The sequence below is a fragment of the Zea mays genome, chromosome 6 (assembly GCF_902167145.1).
Source record: "Zea mays cultivar B73 chromosome 6, Zm-B73-REFERENCE-NAM-5.0, whole genome shotgun sequence".
NCBI lineage: Eukaryota > Viridiplantae > Streptophyta > Magnoliopsida > Poales > Poaceae > Zea > Zea mays.
This window is the reverse complement of record NC_050101.1, coordinates 12,433,815-12,453,580: the sequence shown is the minus strand read 5'-3', so window position 1 is coordinate 12,453,580 and position 19,766 is coordinate 12,433,815. Positions and strand designations below refer to the sequence as shown.

General features: G+C 47.5%; 2 protein-coding genes across 7 annotated transcripts; both read right to left on the bottom strand.

The window, feature by feature from the left end:
* Positions 1-1,836: 1,836 nt before the first annotated feature.
* LOC100273455 (uncharacterized) lies at positions 1,837-6,502 on the bottom strand. Of its 6 annotated transcripts, none has more exons than XM_008649327.2 (9): positions 6,350-6,502; positions 6,036-6,281; positions 5,576-5,928; positions 3,737-3,891; positions 2,823-3,621; positions 2,623-2,728; positions 2,432-2,523; positions 2,251-2,319; positions 1,837-2,166 (listed from the first exon to the last, which is right to left on the bottom strand). In XM_008649327.2, the coding sequence occupies exons 3-9, from the start codon at positions 5,618-5,620 to the stop codon at positions 2,068-2,070; spliced, it is 1,365 nt and encodes a 454-aa protein (XP_008647549.1). In that variant the 5' UTR covers positions 5,621-5,928; positions 6,036-6,281; positions 6,350-6,502; the 3' UTR covers positions 1,837-2,067. The 6 variants fall into 6 exon arrangements, with proteins under 6 accessions (XP_008647549.1, XP_035815334.1, XP_020394431.1 ...); XM_035959441.1 differs by having other exon boundaries at positions 5,582-5,928; XM_020538842.2 differs by having other exon boundaries at positions 5,576-5,818.
* Positions 6,503-10,629: 4,127 nt separating this feature from the next.
* LOC542718 (cytosolic glyceroldehyde-3-phosphate dehydrogenase GAPC2) lies at positions 10,630-14,525 on the bottom strand. The gene is given in 11 exon segments (NM_001112230.2): positions 10,630-10,987; positions 11,143-11,226; positions 11,462-11,604; positions 12,428-12,525; positions 12,616-12,676; positions 12,766-12,912; positions 13,417-13,516; positions 13,608-13,723; positions 14,065-14,165; positions 14,268-14,291; positions 14,456-14,525. Coding segments are annotated over 11 exon segments (1,014 nt in total). The 5' UTR covers positions 14,460-14,525; the 3' UTR covers positions 10,630-10,851.
* Between the last annotated feature and the right edge of the window lie 5,241 nt (positions 14,526-19,766).

Sequence of the window (19,766 nt, the reverse complement as noted above, 5' to 3'; positions counted from 1 at the left end):
ATTAAACAATGACGAAGGATGAAATGTAAAGAATATAAAAGACAACATGAACAATTATATATTATTATCAGGCATAAACAGAAATATCGTTGAATTACAAGTGTACCTTCAATCGGAAGGAGATGACAATACAAGCATGACGCAAAAAGCGAATGCCAAGTCAGCGTGTCCAGTACGGGAGTACTGTTCACCTATTTATATGCGCGGGACACAACCCACACAAAATTACATTCATGCCCTTTACACTTGATAATAATTCTATAGTAATCTGTCGAGGTCTAAATAGCCTTTTCGTCTTTAAGTCGGTTCCACCTTCTGCTGTCACGCCGAAGCTTTCCTGCTTACACCTTCGGCGCTGCACCATCCTTCGTATTATTCTGGTCTACTGTGATGCCGACTTGAGTCCGAAGATACCTGTTCACACATTATACTACAGAAATACTATTAAATCCTGTTTTTGAGGACCTTCAGATGCCGAAGGTCCCCAACACTCGCGAATGCTTGTAACCCCCTGGGCACATGATAACACGAGCCGCGGTTCTCTTTTCACCTTGTGTTCCATCTCGCGCCGACACATCTAGGCTGGGACACGCAGCGACAATTTACTCGTCGGTTCAGGGACCCCCCCGGGGTCGAAACGTCGACAGTACTGAAGTGTAATATACACTAATTTCACTTTCAATCCCTTCAATACACCTCAACCTACTTCAATCTTTCTTTACCCAAACAAAGCCTTAAGGTGATGTTTAGTTTTTAGTGACTAATTTTTAATTTCTCTATTTTAGTTCTAAATTGTCAAGCACAGGCACTAAAAGAACCGGATTCCCACCAATCACATGCATAGTTTCCTTCCGGTGATCAATTTGCGTCTTGCAAGCGTACTATTAGAGATTTACACGCAATGTGTGTGGCTTCAGTAAGGGTTTCGAGTTTCTTGCGAGATTTGTCACCTAAAACCACGAATTTAGCTTAGGATACGGATTGTAACAGATCCAGACCTCCCCTCTATATATAGAGAGAGAATTACGGCCGATTAATCATCGAAAATCAAATCAATAATCAGTTTACATCTCGTTCTTACCTTAGGCATTAGGAGTATCTCTAGTTTATCTTTAGATTAGCCTTCCTCTACGTCGATTATAGGTGTCTAGGGTGGCTCTAGACAAGGCCTAGGACCTCTGCTCCCTGACGGGGTCCATCCCGGGAGTGAGATCTAGGCGTCGGCGGCGAACTCCGCCGCACATACGCAAGCGCGGACCGTCCGGCAGAAACCCGAGCCCTGCGCCAGGTCGTGGACCGTCCGACCCCTGGCCGCGGACACTTCGCGCATTCGCAGATAGCACTGCCGCTGGTTCTTATCGCAGTAATTAGCGTCCGGATCGACACCAACGGTATGGGAGTATGGGGTGTATTGAAGTGTAATATAAACTAATTTCCGTTTCAATCCCTTCAATACACCTCAACCCAATTCAATCTCTCCTTATCCAAACAAAGCCTTAAAGGGACGTTTGGTTTTAAATTTTAGTGACTAATTTTTAATTTCTCTATTTCAGTCTTAAATTGTCAAGCACAGGCGCTAAAAGAACCTGGATTCCTACCAATCACACGCATAGGTTCCTTCCGGTGATCAATTTGCGTCTTGCAAGCGTGCTATTAGAGATTTACAGGCAAACTTGATTGTGTGTGGCTTCAGTGTGCCATCCATCCTTGTAATCGCAAGGAAAAGCGCCAAGGAAAGAAGCCTGCGCTTTAGAAACGACAAAAAACACACTGCTCAAATAATCCCAAATACATACTGTAGCCCCTTCCAAAGTCCTAGCTACGAAGCAAGTGAGATGAAAGTGTAATTGAACCGCCATTATCTTTGACAGCCAGCATCATTAAACTTATGTCTCCCTCATACACATAATACTGTACACACGCAAGCCACGAAGAACACCTTTGAATATTAAAAAAACAGTACGTATATGTATGTGTTTGGCATGACAAAAAACAAAAACAAAAACTCGTGGTTGAGGCTTTGACAGATTTCTCCAATCGTGCTTACAAGTCATGGCTGGTGGTAGCTCACGAGTAGAACTGGTAGGTTTTCGCGTCCATTATTATTTGCCGGAGCCCTCCGATGGGCGACAGAATCATCAGGAGCACCCCAAGAATGATGCACATCTGATGAACACAGAGGGTCATCTTTTGTTGATATATAAGCAGAGAAATGAACACAGAGAAGATAATAGGGTATTCAGTTCTTACCCAGTTGGTCAACCAGGAGAGGCTGAACCTCTTGGGCTTGTAGATTGCGAGCCACATGACGCAGGGAAGCTGGCAGAAGAAGAAGAAGAAGAAGATTTGATCAGGTTGTTAGAAACAGAGATGTGATTGCAAGAAAAAAACAGGATAGATGGATCAATCAATGGGAGGAAGAAAAGCATACGAAATAGGTGGTCGGCGCGAAGGCGAACCCGCCGAAGAAACCGAGCAGCCCACCGAAGAAGGGGAAGGTGATGGCTATGAACATCGTGAACGCTGCACAAACATAATACAGACAGGTCGCATTGCATCACATCAGTTCAAAGTTCAGTTCAGTTCAGCTCAGTTGAGTTGAGACGTACTGACGGGCATTACCAACATAGAGGGTCCGAGCGATCAGACGCAGCGTGAGGCCGGGAGGGAAGCGCAGCTTCTTCACCAGCACGGTCTCTATCATGTCAAACACCGGCATGGCATAGATCTGCACCAAAAACACAACCGTGTCTCAAGTCTCTACGAAAAGCAGCATGTGCAGCGAGCATGGGAGGGAGGGACCAAGCGTCCGTCCGGCGTACCTGGTAGCTGCCGATGACATGGACGACGACCATCATGTTGGCGAGCGCGATGAGCCACTTGGGCTTGCTGAGCGTGATGAGGATGTTGTCCTCGACCGTGTTTCCGAACGCCCAGTAGCCGATGAGCGCGACGGGGAAGTAGCAGAGCGCCACCACGACGTAGGCGACCACCACGCCCTTCCACATGGGCTTCTTGGACGGCTTGTCGGGGGTGGACGGGATGGTGGCCTGGATCTCCAGCACCACGTTGTGGCCGGCGTAGGCGAACGCCACGTCCCCCAGCGCGCCGAAGAAGCCGAACACCTTCCCCGGCGTGGTGGTCGCGCGCAGGTGGTAGTCGACGCCCGACATCCTCCCCTTGTGCACCGACGCGCCCCACGCGATGGTGGAGTAGCTGAGCGACATGACGGCGGCGGCGAGGGAGACGCCGGAGATGGAGTTGAAGTTGGGGAGCTGCGAGAGGACGAAGTGGACGGACGCGAAGATCATGATGAAGTAGGTGGTCTTGATGTTGTCCTTCCCCTCGCACACCCCCGTGTCGCCGCACACCAGCACGTCGTGGAACTTCTTCAGGGACTTGCCGCCGGTCACCATGTACACGATGTTCACGCCCACCTCGACGACCAGCTGCTGCGGCACCACGATCCACAGGCCCAGCCGGTCCCCGAACGCGTGCTGCCCCAGCTCGTGGTAACGGTCGAACCGCTTCCCGGGGACCATCTCGTGCATCTCCACCATCTGCCACAGCGTGTACAGCGTGATCACCCACGACACCACCAGCACCGCGATGCCAGGGCCCCTGCAGTGCAGATCGACATGACATGACGGGGATGGGGTAGGGTCGTCAGACGACTATATATATGTACCAGCCGAGCTCTCTCCAGCATCCATCCATGGCTCGGACACGTACGTACCAGCCAAGCTCGGACATGGCGTAGGGCAGGCTGAGCACGCCGGCGCCGACCATGGCGGTGACATTGTGGAAGGCGGAGTACCACCACTTGGCGTTCCGCGACGAGGTGATCGGGAGCCAGTCGTCGATGGCCTTCTCCCGCGCGCTCCTCGCGTCCTGCAAGTTTTGTTTGCCCCCAACCATTGTCGCTGTTAGCTGACACAGTCTTGGCACATGAATAAGCATATATATTTTAATTGCAGGACGTCGCGGTCTCCGCGAGAGATTCCTGCGCCCCAGATGCCCGTGACTGAGTTTCCCCAGTGACAGCGATGTTCGCACGCACTCAAACGCTACTATTGAAATCAATAGACGAAGTCTTCCTGAAGAGGACTCTCTTATACTTATTGTATTTTGATTGTATTTATTATTGAAAGGCTCGGGATCGTAGTACCTCTTATATTTAGAAAACAATTATCAGGGTTTAGAGTTGTACATACATGCCTTGATAACTAATATCTTCGTTCTCGAATATTTATCTTTCGCTAGAGTTGCACATGACTTGATAACTATTATCTTTATTTTCGAATATTTATCGTCCGCTAGAGTTGTACATGCCTTAAACTAAACAGGACATATTAAAAAAAGAACGAGAGAGTAATAAACTACAAAGATAGTGTTTTTTTCTGTAAATAAGAGTATAGTACTACAAATAGCCGGGAAGCATGTAATAAATAAACATAAATGAATAAATAAATGAATAAATAAATAGCACCGCGGAGAGGATTGACAGAGGGAACAATAAATACAGGCCATATATCTATCAGGTACAGGTAACAGCTAGCTGAGCTGACACGGTCTTGGTGCTTGACCGAGCATCACGAGGTGGACACATTTTTAATTTCATTTAATAAATGGTTTAATTTACGACAGATTTTTTAATCGCGGGACGCGGTTTCCCCGAGAAATCCTGCGTCCCCAAGCGGCCGTGGATTTGAAAGCGACAGCGACGTTTGCACTCAAACTCTAGTGCTCAGTTTGTGTTCCAGTACAGTAGTAGTAGTAAGACAAAAGGATATACGCCGTGAGTAAATTTTTCTTTTTGGTAAATAAAAGTGAAGGCAGTACTACAAACTATAGTAGGGAACCAAATGAATAAACAGAAAAACAAACAAATAAATAGCGCCGCGGAAAAGGATTGGCAGAGAATTTCTAGTGGGAGTTTCATCTATGCCACACAAACAAACTGATAAATAGCAGTGCATGAAAGATGCTCTCTCGCTAGACAGGTGCTGATATATGACAGTATTGTTTGCAAACAGCAGGATGGAAAAACCCTTCTAAAAAGGATAATGTTTGTAAAAAAAGGATTATACACGAATGAAATTCTGCAATGAAGGCGCGCAGCATCGGAATTCACGCGGGTCCTGTGAGCCAGCTGAGAACCTCTGCAGGCACACCTCTTTCCTTTCTACTACTCCTCCTAGAAAATCCAGGGGATGGGGGGGCTTCGATCGCTTTTTAAAGGCGTCCAAAAAAAAGATCGTTTTTTTTTTTAAAAAAGGCGTCCCAAGCCCTGTCTCCTCCCGTGATGTTGGGGGGGATCGGGGTGCTGCGATGCGAAGGTATCTGCATCTGCATCTATCTGATCATTATATCTTTTGCTTTTATTTTCTTTTTGCTGCCTCTCTTGCTTCAGAAGGAATGGAACAAGGGGGCGGGCGTGTGAACCACAGACAGGCCTCCGACTCCGACAACGACAGGTCGGTGTCGTTACGTTGAAAACCTAGCCGGGCGCCATGGCTGGCCGGCGAAGCAACTAACAAGACCAAGGTGGACAGATGGAGGGAGACGGTGGTACCTGTACCTTCTCGGCGGGGTAGTTCTCCGGCGCCTGCGTCCCCATGGCCGCCGTCCGTACGTCAGGGATGCCTCCCTTGCCTCCTCCTCCTCTCGGTCTCGGCGGAGAGAGATGCAGCTGGAAGCAGGCAGGCAGGGGAGAACAGAGAGGAGCAGACCAAATGGCCGGGCGGTCTCGTTTATAGAGACGCCGGACGCGGGCGCTCCAGTCCTCGGCACGTTGACAACTCCACCTCCCTGCGGGCTGCGGCAGGAGGAGGAGGAGGATTTGAGGGACCGATAGATGCCGTAGTATTATATATATATACACAGTAATAAAAGCCGCGGGCGCTTCGACGGGCAGAATTGAGAGGCCTGCAGGCTCAGAGACAGTGCAACCAAGGACAGAATTAGTCGATTTCAACGACAGCAACAGCAACAACAGCAAGCAGTGCGTCTGTTTCATTCAACAAAACAAACACCTCAGCAGAGCTGTGATGGAGGCTCTCGCGTTTCTTGGCGGGGGATTCGGAGCACGCTCTGACACCCTGGTGCTGGAGGCTGGAGGCTGGAAGCTGGAAGCTGGGAGGATGCCGTCGCGTCGTCGCTTTTAGATGGGCTGTGTGATTTCTTCGTAACCAGCTCCCACCCTACCCCAGCTAGCAACGAGGGTGATCAGTTCGTCATGGCCTCCCGGCCCATCGATCGGCTGATCCACCGATGGGGGCCTGCATGTCGTCGACCGGATTAATTAATTAATTAGGAATTACTCTTACTTGGACGGAGATATGGTCACCTGATGACGTGATCACTAGTACATATAGTGGCAAACAGAAGCTCCAACGCCGCCGCGCCATGGGAATAATGCATCACGCTTGCCGGCGGCGGCCGGCCAGCTATCTAATCTCTCTCTCTCTCTCTTTGCGTGGTTGATGATGGGATGGCGTTTGGCCGTTGTTACGTGTGAAAAGGAGTATTTGGAACAATCCATCCGGTTGGTTTATTATTATTATTATTATTATTATTATTATTATTATTATTATTATTATTATTATTATTATTATTATTATTATTATTATTATTATTATTATTATTATTATTATTATTATTATTATTATTATTATTATTATTATTATTATTATTATTATTATTATTATTATTATTATTATTATTATTATTATTATTATTATTATTCCTTTGGCTTCTGATCGATTGAGAACCCCCCGGCCCTTTAATTCGCTAATGGTGACGTCGCTGCAACATCATCGGCTTAAGCTTAACCACCATATATATCTGCTACCATTGGCGACGGAAATAACTAGCTGGGCGCGCGTAGAGTGTTCTATCTGCTGACATGAGCTAGGAGATTCTGCAACAGCTAGCTAGCGTGCGAGGCCCCGTTTCAATCTCACGGGATAAACTTTAGCTTCCTGCTAAACTTTAGCTATATGAATTGAAGTGCTAAAGTTTAGCTTAAATTATCACCATTAGCTCTCATGTTTAGATTATAAATGACTAAAAGTAGCTAAAAATAAGCTGCTAAAGTTTATCTCGCGAGATTGGAACAGGCCTGCCTTTAGTTAAAACCCTTGAGGTTTTGATAGGCGCGCGAAAGCTGTTGTTGCTACGTATATACGTCTAGCAGTGAGTGACGCGCAGCAGTCACTTCTTCACACTGTTTACACACGAATTTTCTTCGAAACCGGCAGCAACTTTACTCGCTTGACTTTTGCTCCGAATTCCAAAAAATCGCGCTGGCACACAATTGCTGACCCTGACCCCTCTCTCTCTCACATACACACACAGACACACAAAACCGGCCGGGATGATGCATTGCACTTGCATATGCATAGCTAGCAGGGGTGGGCAAAAAACCCGTAACCCGAAATCCGAACCCGAAATACCCGAACCTGAACCCGAAACCCGAATTTGGTTTAAGAATTTCGGGTAGAAACTTGCAAAACCCGAAATTATTTCGTGTAATTCGGGTATCATAATCGGGTACCCGAAATACCTGAATTACCCGAACTTTCATGTGTCATGTACTCATGTCATTCTTAATTATTAATTTATGCATCTATAATTATGTATAACTGTGCATAACTTGTGATTGTAGATTGCTTGTGTTTTTTATGTTCATGTATATCATTATTCAAACTATATTTTTATACTAATTTAATAGGGTGCATGTGTTTTATGAAGTAGAGACAATAGTTCGGGTAGTTCGGGAATACCCGAACCCGAACCCGAAATTTCGGGTACCCGAAGTTTCGGGTATTGTAAAACCCGTTGTAATTTCGGGTATCGATTCTCAAAACCCGAAATTTTAAATACCCGAATTACCCGACCCGAAATTTTCGGGTAACCCGAACGCCAGCTAGGATGCATCTGCATGCAACCTCGGCACCTCGCTGGCCCTGACCCTGACCAATTCAGCCCTCAGAACGCGGGCTCCCTCGCCGCCGTCCGTCCGTCCTTTGACCTAATTTGCTTCACACTGCCGCGGTCGTCGATCGTCGTCGTCGTTTTTTGCTGCTTATATTATATCTAAAAAAACAAATGCACAAGTGTACGTGTGCGTACGCGTCTATTCTAGCTAGCGTTTTTTAAGCCGCAACGCGAGGCCGTGTGCACACACCGGAACACAGGCGTCCGCCCGCTGCTCGTTTTAATTTACTCTTGATTTGCCATGCTGTGGCTGTACACACGTAGTGTTCTTTACCATCACCGGCGGCGGCGGCAGCAGCAGCAGCAGCAGGAAGAGCTGAGGAGGAGTTCATTCGATCGTCTGGTCAACTCTGAGAGATCGCAAGCAAGCTAGGCATCGTCGCATCAGCCAGACCTCTCATTAAATTAGGTTAGGTGTGTACTATGGTGTTTCGTCGTCGATGAGTTGACGATCTGGGCCAACCGGAGATCATGATCGATCATGACAGGGCCCGCGCGGGCGCATGGCGTGCCGTTGACCAGAGTGTGGCACGCAGATAAGGTCAGTAGTATATATATATATACACTATACTAGCTAGAGAGTACTCCAGTAGATTGATTATACAGAGACAAGTAATAATCTTTCTTTTATCTCTTTTGGAATTTTGGAGAGAGGCGGATGCTGCTGAGAATAATAATGCAAGGAGATTCGGGTGGCTGTTGCTGTTAAAAGTCCAGCAGATCGACACCGACACCTGTCAGCATTCGGTGACAGGGGAATTTTTCTCGGTGACACGATCCAACGCGTGATCCCTTCAGAAGACTTCAATTGTCAAGTCTACGGTGGTACCCGACGATCACGGGCAGGACTGGACTGGGGAGGACAGCGGACAGGGCAAGGAGATTCTACGGGGCGCACTAGTGTAGTGTACTCCTCCAGCTCCAGTCCTCCTCCTGCCCGCCTGCCGGCATCTTTGCCACTGTGTCTGTACCTGTCCTTGTTGTTGTCCATCTGGTCAGTGCGTGGTCATGTCCCTGATCCAACAAGACGCCCTGCCTGCCACGCCACGCGCTCCCTCCCTCTCGCCGCTCGTTTCGTCGAACCTGTGTGCGTACAGTACAGTACAGGAGCTGCTGCAGGCAGCTGTCGTCGTCGTCGTCGTCATCGGCCCTCCCGGTCTGCTCACTGCTCACTGCTGGTCGTCGCGTTGACTCGTTGACTCCCGGAATGCACGGCGGGACGATCTCGGCGTATTATTAAATTATTTGCCATGCATGCATGTGAGCCGGCCAGTCCCGGTGTCGACTCTCGACCATCTCCTTCCTGGAAACTCTTGCTGCATCCATCCTTTGGTTGGGTTGACAACGACCATGAGTCCATGACGGAGAGCGTGATTCCGCTCCACATCGTCGACGAGGAGAGGATACGTTAGGGGTGTGTTTGGTGTCCAGCAGTTCACGAAAACGCTGTTCGCTATAGACTAAACTGCGCTGTCCGCAGCTGGAGATAGCCTATAAGACACCGTGACTTGTCTAAACTTAGGTCACGATTTGAATGCACTATATAGCTAATGGTTAACTAGCTAAAAAAGTTGATGTACAATTAGCCGACTACTAAATTATTAGCTATAGTTTATTTATATAGGACCTTAATCGTTTACTAAAAACTAACTTTAGACAGAAAGATTAGATAAGTTATAGCTCGAAATGACACCAAACAGACCTCTTCACTCCCTGCTCCATCTGTGAGATGTACGTGAAGCAGTCCGAAATTGATTTAACGCGACAGGCACGGTCGTCCTGCCCAGGCCCAGCTCCAGTGGTGTATGGCCCAATTCCTCTGTATCTGGACTGGACTAGAGTGGACGTAGAAGGGAGGAGTGGAGGGAGATGGAGGGGATTAAAGTGTAACCGAAGTTTCTGAACCCCAATCTCTCCTCGGTCCTCGCCAATCTGTCTCGCCTTTACTTTTCAACTTGACCAATTGACAAATCCTGGCCTCAACCATACGAATCCCATACATTCCACACCCTGAAAGTTTGTTTCACTGCCTTTTTCTCCATTTTGCTGCCACGATCTCTCTTACGACACAGCGTGACCATCAAAACCAGTGATAACCCAAAGCTGAATCAGCGAAATAATTTAACACCATGCCAACCATACGCCCAAACAGCACGCTGCTTCGCTCCCAAACACATGCATGCAGCACAGCGGCAGAGGGCAGACACATCAAAGCAGAAAATTTAACCTCGTCCTTCCATATTCACCAGCAGAAGACCCATAATAGTCTGCGCTATTTCGCTGGCCAACCAGCAGTTCGTGACTCGCTGACCACACACAAAAAAGAACCACCGAAACTGTCAAAACAGAGAGAAAACTCTGTCCCGATTAACGAAAAAGACAACACAGAGCAAATAGCATTAAACACACCCAAAAGGATACCAAGAACATGTGTTAGACTGCTGCAATCTATAGAGACAAGACAACATTATAGTAGTAACCGATATGGATTAAGACCAAATGAACAGGCTGAGAATCATTGACACGAAACAAAAAAAAACTGTTACTCCGGAAAGACCAGCTCAGATATGCATGATACTAGTACGCAATCAGACCGGATGGCGCCACCAAAATTGAAACCTCATTGTTTATATTCTTAACAAAGCACAAAAGAACTAGAACTTAGTGAATTCGTTACAGGACGGTAGCAGATAAGTTAAACACAAAAAGACAACGTGTCCAAAACCAGCATGGATCCAGCGTCCAGGGGCACCGTTCACATTTATTCTCAGCATAGACAAGCAGCAAAGATGGTCTGCGACCAAAGGCCATTGGGGACGACCCACGATAGGGAGGCAGAAATATCTCTCTCTACTGGGTCTTGAACATGTGGCGGATCAGGTCGACGACGCGGTTGCTGTAGCCCCACTCGTTGTCGTACCAAGAGACGAGCTTGATGAAGTGGTCGTTCAGGGCAATCCCGGCCTTGGCGTCGAAGATGCTCGACCTGGGTGAGTAGAAACAGCCGAGTGACAAAATGGATCAGAATATGTCCAAACAAATTCCACAAACGACACAATCAGAACTCAAACATAAGCGTGTGCTATAATGGTCAGTTATGTTGGGTTCCTAATAAATGGTGCCAGAGCAGAGAGCCCATACCTGCTGTCACCGGTGAAGTCGGTGGAAACCAGATCCTCCTCCACGTAGCCCATAATACCCTTGAGTGGGCCCTCAGAAGCAGCCCTGTAAAGCAATAGCAATTATGTCAATGCTATTACTGTGAATCCTAACCGAAGCAGACGGAGAAACTACTATGTACAAGCAAGACAATGCAGAAAACAGACAACATTGAGCATTAAATGTGATAGTAGCAATAAATCTAACAAGGAATGTTATTGCATTCATAGACATTGGTTTATAAAAAGAAAAAAAAAAAGAAATGACACTCAAACTGAGTATTAAAAATGTATAAGCTTACTTAATAGCTTTCTTGATTTCCTCGTAAGAGGCCCCCTTCTCGATTCTGACAGTGAGGTCAACAACTGACACATCCACGGTGGGAACCCGGAAGGACATGCCAGTGAGCTTGCCATTCAATTCAGGAAGAACCTTACCGACAGCCTGCAATACATCAATATTGGAAGTAAGCACTCTTAACTATATTCGTCATCAGAATGGACGAGGTACCAATTTGTTACAACTACAGTAAGCAGCAGCACAATGAGGTGTAACGTTGTAGATTTAGCATCCCCAGGGGTCAAAGATGATTTTAAACTGAATGATTGCCGCTACACAACTTTAGGTGTACCACATGCATGATTTTTATGATGGCCTTTTGAAACATTCAAGCATGATATTTCAGCTAAAGAGCCTGCACCTCAGGACATCAAAACATCAGGGGATAAAAAAATAATATTCAACCACCAATCAGAAGATATAGATGCTGTATCAGTAAAAACTTGTGTATCAATAAAAAAAGGATCTCCTAATGCTTCATCCCAAGAGATGTGTGCATGCTCATTTAGGGCTTGTTCAGTTATTCCCAATAAACATGGATTGGATAGGATTGGAAAAAATTGAGAAGAAGTTTGACTTATTTGGGATTAAAACCCATCCAATCCCACTCAATCCACATGGATTGAGAGCTAACCGAACAAGCCCTTAGGCCTTGTTCGGTTATACCCAATACATATGGATTGGATGGGATTGAAAAATTTTCTTAAGAAGTTTGACTTGTTTGGGATTCAAACCCATCCAATCCCACTCAATCCACATGGATTGAGAGCTAACCGAACAAGCCCTTAGATGGAACTGCAATGTGTTATACTGTTATTCACAAAGCTAAGTGAACACAAAACAGAGAATCAATGGTTGATTTAACTAGTTTGTGCAAACAACCATTACAGAGTTGATTGCATGCAACATTGTGTATTTTATCATATACCTTGGCAGCACCGGTGCTGCTGGGAATGATGTTAAAGCTGGCAGCCCTGCCACCTCTCCAGTCCTTGGCTGAGGGTCCATCAACAGTCTTCTGGGTGGCTGAAAGGCAAGCATCGTGCTGTAATTTTACAGCCAACTAAAGTACCTGACTACCTTCTCAACATTGCTAAACAGCCAAAGAGAACTCACCAGTGATGGCATGAACAGTTGTCATCAAGCCCTCAATAATGCCAAAGTTGTCATGAATGACCTGGTTTATGACATTAGATATCATTAATAAATGATTCTACGACGGAAGGGCAGGAACAGATAAAAAATGATTTAAGAAGGACAGCACACCTTAGCAAGGGGAGCAAGGCAGTTTGTGGTGCAGCTAGCATTGGAAACAATGTTAACATCGGAGGTGTACTTGTCCTCATTGACACCAACAACAAACATGGGCGCATCTTTGCTTGGGGCAGAGATAACAACCTTCTTGGCACCACCCTGTCATTCAATAGGAAAATAAAGCTATCAGAAACATCCATTAGCAGACGAAAATACAGTAAAAGTGAAGTGACAAGTCATGAGCCATGACACTGCACTACGAATCTAATAATTTCAATCTCTACGCGAAGTCCAGTTAAGGCACTTATATAGCAGTGGAACTGATGTACATTCTAAAGCCTTAGGTTATCAGTTATCACAGCATGCCAGAAGCAAGCTACCAACTCGACTGAAAGCAAGAAGGTATACTAAAAATAGAACTGCCTTAATGCAGCTCTTGAGCTTCCATGCAGCAGTAAGGCAGACCCAGTGACCACGTGGGGTCTAGGTAAGGGATAAACCAAGGCAAGCTGAGGCTACTTCCAACCCACGCTCTGATAGACTTAGCAGGCCAACTACTTGGTAGCATCACTAAATGTAACCACCACACATGTACAATCCATCCCAAGTGAAACAACATGTACATTCTGAAACAAACAAATGACCGTGAAGCCGAAATTATACCTTCAGATGTGCAGCAGCCTTGTCCTTGTCAGTGAAGACACCGGTGGACTCCACGACATACTCAGCACCAGCCTCACCCCACGGGATCTCCTCGGGGTTCCTGTAGACTCGCAGCGGTTCAAACACTAGCTCACAGCTAGAACACGTAAACGCAATCCGTGTCTCTGGAAGGAGCGGGAGAGGGGGAGCACCTGATGCCAAAGACGGTGACCGGCTTCTCGCCGAAGAGAAGCGTCTTGGAGTCCTTGAGGGCGATGTCGCTGTGCTTCCATTGGCCGTGCACGGTGTCGTACTTGAACATGTACGTCTACGCAAGACGAGGAGAGAGAGAGAGAGCACACGAGCCGTGAGTATAGCGCACAGGTTCCAAAATCCGTTCAGAAGCGAAGGAAGCGGTAAATCTACGACATCTCAAGCTGCACAAAACAAGTGATACTGACACTGGCAGTACAGATATTGTGATAGAGCAGCAGAACCCCCAGATCTACGGAAACCCAGTGAAGAAACGAAGTCAAACCGCACCGAACGCCACGGTTAACCATAAATCGAGCATGCTGGCATACGGATCGGTGCTAAAGCTAAACCCCCACCGGAAACCACCAGATCTACTCGTGGCACGGAACGGAGGCATCAGATCGAGGCGCGTACCATGTAATCCGTGGTGATGAAGGGGTCGTTGACGGCGACGAGCTCGACATCCTCGCTCTGCAGGGCGACCCTGGCCACGAGCCTGCCGATCCTTCCGAAACCTGAGCACGCAGGCGCGCAGAGACCCCACTCAGATCACTCCAGAGTCCAGACCCAACGAACCGAGCAGGAAGAACGAGTTTGTGTTGGGGGTACAGACTCACCGTTGATTCCGATCTTGATCTTGCCTGCGTCCAGGAATCCGTCCAGAAAAAGAAAAAAAAACGAAGGAGAATTTAGTCAGCGAAACCGCTTTGGTCGGATCTGAGTCTGAGCACGGAGCAGGAGGGAGCAGCGAGTAGTAGTAAATGGAAAACCCCGACGCGGGGGCCGGCCGGGAGCGAGGAGTTACCCATGGCTGGCGAGGTGAGGAGCGGAGACGAGACGACGGAGACGGGAGGATGCTGGAGAGGTAGGGGAGCGGATATGGGAGCTGAGGTGGACGGTGGAGAGGGTTTTAGCGCTTGTGTGCGTTTTTAAAGCCGGCGAGAGGAGACACACGATAGGGAGGAGAAAAGGCGGATTTATTTTTTATTGGTATAAATAAATAAAGGAGAAAGCGAAATGCAACTCCTGGAATGAGGTGCGGGGGTGACCTGTCCGTCCGCCTTTCTCTAGAAGACGCATGGGCAGGTCAGGTGTCTTCGATGACGTGCGGGCCCGGACTGTGCCGTGCCCCACGTGTCGTTCTGTCCGACGGCCGCTTCCGGCGGTGGGTGCTCTGCTTGCTGCCTGGCTGTTGTGCGGTGTATCCGCGCGTGGTCTGTGACGCAAGAAGGAAGGAAGGCATATTTCCCCCCGCTTTTCTTTTCTTTCTTTCTTGGGGAACAATTTAAACCAATAATGCCGGTAAAGAATTCGAACTGGTAAGTTCGTTCAAAAAAGAAAGAAACATTTTTTTACATGTTTGATTTGAAAACCATCTTGGTCTTCCCTTGCCAGCCAACTAATGCGACGGCATTTTTTTGTTTACTTTTTTTGGTTTCGGAAATGGGACTATACTCCTGTACGCTATGCAAGCAACGGTGACGGACCACGTGAAAACGACGTCAGGCCCGCCCCGGGCGTCCCGTGCTCTGCCGGCCCGGCCGCCGTGGGGGCCCGGGAAGAGCAGCAGCTTGCGCATGTCGGACGCGGCGCGGCGGTCAGACGAGGATGTGCCGCCGCCCCTGCCCGTCCGTCCGTCCGTGCTGGGCTTCAGATTTCCGATAGCGTCGGCCCCTCCCCCCTGCCCGTTTCTAGCTTCAACTAGATGCTTCTTCCCTTGGCGAACGCAGCAGCCTCACGACCTACCTACCCCGAGTTTGGACTTTGGAAAACGTCCGTGTCCGGTCGTCAGAGCTCAGCAGGTCCTGCCAACGGCGGCGGCGGCGGCGGCGGCTCTCGTGCTCGACTGCTTGGCTAGGTTTTAAATTCTTCTCCAACCAAAACCATGGCGAACTAAAATAAAAAATGGATTGTCAAAATCAATAATTGTTGAAGTTAAGGAAAGAAACAATGAGTATATATTCAGGCCAATGTCGTAACAATAAAAGGAAGCATTTTTTTTCTACGATTTGACCTTCCCTCCTCTCTCTCTGTGCAGGCCTGTATAGAAGACTGGATTTTCTTTTCTAGTTTTTTCTTATAAAATAAAATAAAAAGACACTGGTTTCTATTGCGGCAGCTGTGCGCATGTGCGTCCGGCAGATCTGCACATCTCCGACTCCGAGGCTTCCCACGGGTGGAATATGCTCCCACACATTCCCCTTCTCTGCCTCTGTCGACGGCGAATATGCTCCGGCGGGCTGCCGACGGCCCCACCGACCTCGTAGAACGTCCGCGTCGTCGTGGTTCGTCAGCGTTCTGGGCGCATGGCCCACTGCCAGCGCCTTCAGTTCATGGTCGTCGTCGCTTCTGCGGTCCGGTCTGCCACATCGGCTCACTGCCTGTTTGTTTCAATCCCTACGTAACGTAACCATCAGAGACAAGTCAGTCCTATTTCACACTGGGCTCTGAGATCCAACTGGGGGCCGAAACCTTTCGGCGGCTGTGAATATGGGCGCTTGTGATTCTTTGTGGGCCTGAGTTAGGCTTTAACTCTCATTTTTTTTCATGTTTTGTGGGCTAATAAACTCATCGTGTGTATTTTTTTCTTCTTCTTTATTTCGTTTTTTGGTATACAAAGTTTCTAAAAGAGTTGATTGTTTCTCTTGTCAATTTAGTTTTTTTCCTTTCAAAAACAATTGTGGTTCATATAACTTATCGCTGTACACTGTACTCAGTCTTAAATTGTAGTTCATATTTTATTTTTCATAGGTACATAGATTTTAGTATGCTTAAAAAATAGATATTAAATAAAACCAAAACGATTTATAATTTAGAGCCAAGGCAATACTATTTTTCAGGTGTTTTCTGTTTCTTTTTTGTCATTCCAACGGGTAAGGCCTTATTATCTAGCACTACATTTTAGTCTCAGTTTGGGAACAAAGTTTTTGACAAAACCACAGTTTTTGAAATACTGCAGTTTGAAATATTTAAGATGTCAGATGATCGTAAGGCATGTTTGACTATATTGTAGACGTTTTAACACGATAAGAAAGAAGTATGCTGAATCACTTGTACAAAAGACCGAAGACGCGGCACAAAGTCAAGTCCGTTCCTTTTCTACGAAGACCCAGACTGCCGGTGCTGTGTTCTGACGCGGTGGCCAATTGATCCGACAGGCAGATGAAGTCATCACGCCCGTCTCCGGCTTGGTATATGCAGCCGGAAGTCTGATAGAAAAAAAAGGAACAGGACCTGCTTGCAGGATCAGGGCCAAAGAAAAGCTCGCAATCTCCGGCACGCAGAGAACGAAGCTTCCTATAACTGTCGTTGCCTGCCAGGTGTTTGTTTTTTTGGTGGGACCGGCAGCAGAGGTGACGACTGACGACGAGAAACTGCCCGGCGCTACGCGTGCTTGCTTGCTCCCTCCCTCCCTCCCTCACTCACTCACTGTGAACTGAGAACTGAATTTGTATCTTTGCCGTTGCAGCAGGGAAAGTGACATGGGGGTTACTTCCGTGCTGAATAAGAGTACTGTGATGACTTGGTTTCTCGCTTCGGTTGTTTATGCACTAAGGACATGTTGACAGTGACGTATTTTTTTACAGTTTATATGTAATACCATGGTTTTCGATAATATCCTAGTATTTTATACCACGAGGTGTTTGATTGCGCTCTTGAAAACTTTTTTTTTTCAAAATGTAGCATCCAAAAATCCTAATTTTGGGATGTTGGTAAAATTCTTCCAAAATTTCAGAAAATGTATTTTCTACTAAGGATAAAAAAGATAGAGACCCACCGGGATTAAATCGCACCACCCTCGTCGCCGAGACCTTGATCGAAGCTGGGAAACGATCGCTAGAAGTAGCAGTATTTGCAAGCACAACGGGTGACCGGGGGCACCGACGATTTCTCACCGGAGTAGTGGGATACGCCTCGGTGTTGCTTTCTCGTCGTGGCCAGGACCCTCTGCGCCACCAACTCCGGTAAGAATACCTCCTCTTGATTCGTCGTGTTCTTCGTAACATGTATCACTTATCCTCGCTGGGTTTAGTGTTTGGGATCGTCGTGAGGGTTCACCCTGGCGAAGGCGCCGCCGCCCTATGCACGCTCCATCGACCGTACTGTGATTCACCATTTAGAGTGAGTCCACATTAATCCTCCATTGAACATAAATTTTACTGCTCCTTGGTTTCCAAAACCACGACAAATATTGTAAAACTATGGTTTTGAGAAATATTGTTGCCAAACAGCCCCTAACTATTTTTTTTGGCAGTGATCAGTTCTTAAGGTTGGACACAATCTGTTTAAATATTGTAGGTATAACTTACACATCAATTAAGTAGTAGGTAATACACTTCACACTTCTTCTGTCCAGCCAAACAAATTGTATCTCCAAGCTGTCCAGGGAGGCCAAGTCATGGAAGCGCGCTACCCCGGTGACCCTCGGGCGCGGCCTGCAAGAGCAGTCTGTGCTATCTCGGCGACCGGGTCGATCCGTCGTCGTAGAGATGAGTTAATCAGTAAGGCAGTGGTTTGCTCTTTTGATGGAAACAGTCATGAGGTGGATGTGCTGTCAGCAAGGGATATGCTGAGAGAGGCTTTTGATCTTCACCACGGTTAGTATCAACTTGTCAAGCACTTTCCAGAGCAGTTTTTTATCATCTTCTCTGAGTCAAGAATCAAGCAATGGGCGCTGGATAGGAGGTCGGTCTCCTATCGTGGTCGAGTGTTCCACTTTGGGGACTGGTCAGAGGAGAGCTATGCCAGGAAAACCAACTTTGAGTTCAGAGTCAAGGTCAGGGTGGAGGGAATTCCGGTTCACTGCTGGGGAGAAGAGGTGGCTGCTAGGGCTTTAGGAAAGAGCTGTGCTATTCACTATGTCCAGGAGCGCTCGAGGCGTAAGGAGCGCACGAGATCCTTTGATCTTTGGGCTTGGTGTTCGGATCCTTGTGATATCCCCAAAGAGGTTTCGCTGTCTGTTGCAGAACCTGATAGGGAGCTCCCTCCTCCTGGTGCCCCGCTACCTCTGGTTGGGGTTTTTCATGAGTTGCCAACTGATCTAAAGGAAGGCCATGTTTACACCATTCGAAACCACATTGAAGTCGTGGAAGACCTCTCATTCATTCGTGGAAGGGATGCTAGAGAAGGTCCCACTTGTCGTAGGCCACGCAGAGATTTTGTGTGGAGCTACGGCGTGCCGGACTCTATCGGAGAAAAAAGAGAGAGATCAGAGGATCGCAGAGGCAGGGATTTTGGTCATCGAGGCTGGGATCATGATGATGATGAGGACTTTCAGCAGGATAGACGTCATGGCACTCGTAGGCACAGCAGTCTTTCGGGCTGGGCGCGTTCTTCGCGGTGCCGTGGCGGTCCGGAGGACTGCTTCAGTTCAAGTGGAAGGCGCAGGCCGTCTACCCCTTTTCGTCGTCGTGGGCTGGTTGGGCGCTGGATTCCAAAGGTGAAGGTCAGGTCGGTCTCTTTTGCTGATCCACTAATCTCTGCTGTTTGGCCCCCAATTGGTGTGGAAGAGCTGGCAGATGAAAATGGTGCTATTCCTGCTGGCGATTCGATTTCAGGCGTCCTGACAGCACAGCAGCCTCGGCTTGCTGTCCCTTCCAAGGTTTGCAGTGCAGAGCATTTAGGTTTCTCAGATGTTGTGTTAAGCCCAAAATCTATTGAGATTGCATTTCCTAATCCTGATACAATCCTGAATCCTTTGCAAATCTTAGATTCAGCTAGAGAGACAGCAACCCCAATTTTATCAAATCAGCAGATTGCATATTCTAGTCCTGATACATCTCTGAGTGCTTTGCAAATCATAGATTCAGTTAGGGTGCCAGCAGCCCCAAATTCATTAAGTCAGCCACTCGTTGCAGATTCTCATGTGCCTCCTCATTCAAATATTAATAGTGCATCTGTCATGCCGTGCAATCCAGATTTATCCACCTCTTCGCTGTCATGTAGCATCCAAGATCCCTCAAGCATTATTATAGATGAATTTGTTGCATCTATCTCTAAAGCTCCTGATGCTCCGCTAATTCGATCGCCTCCCAGCTCTAGCTTAGCTTCAAACAGTTTGGTTGTGGGGTGTTCAATTCAGCCTGCTGTTGCTGCGGGTGTAAGTCCATCTCCTA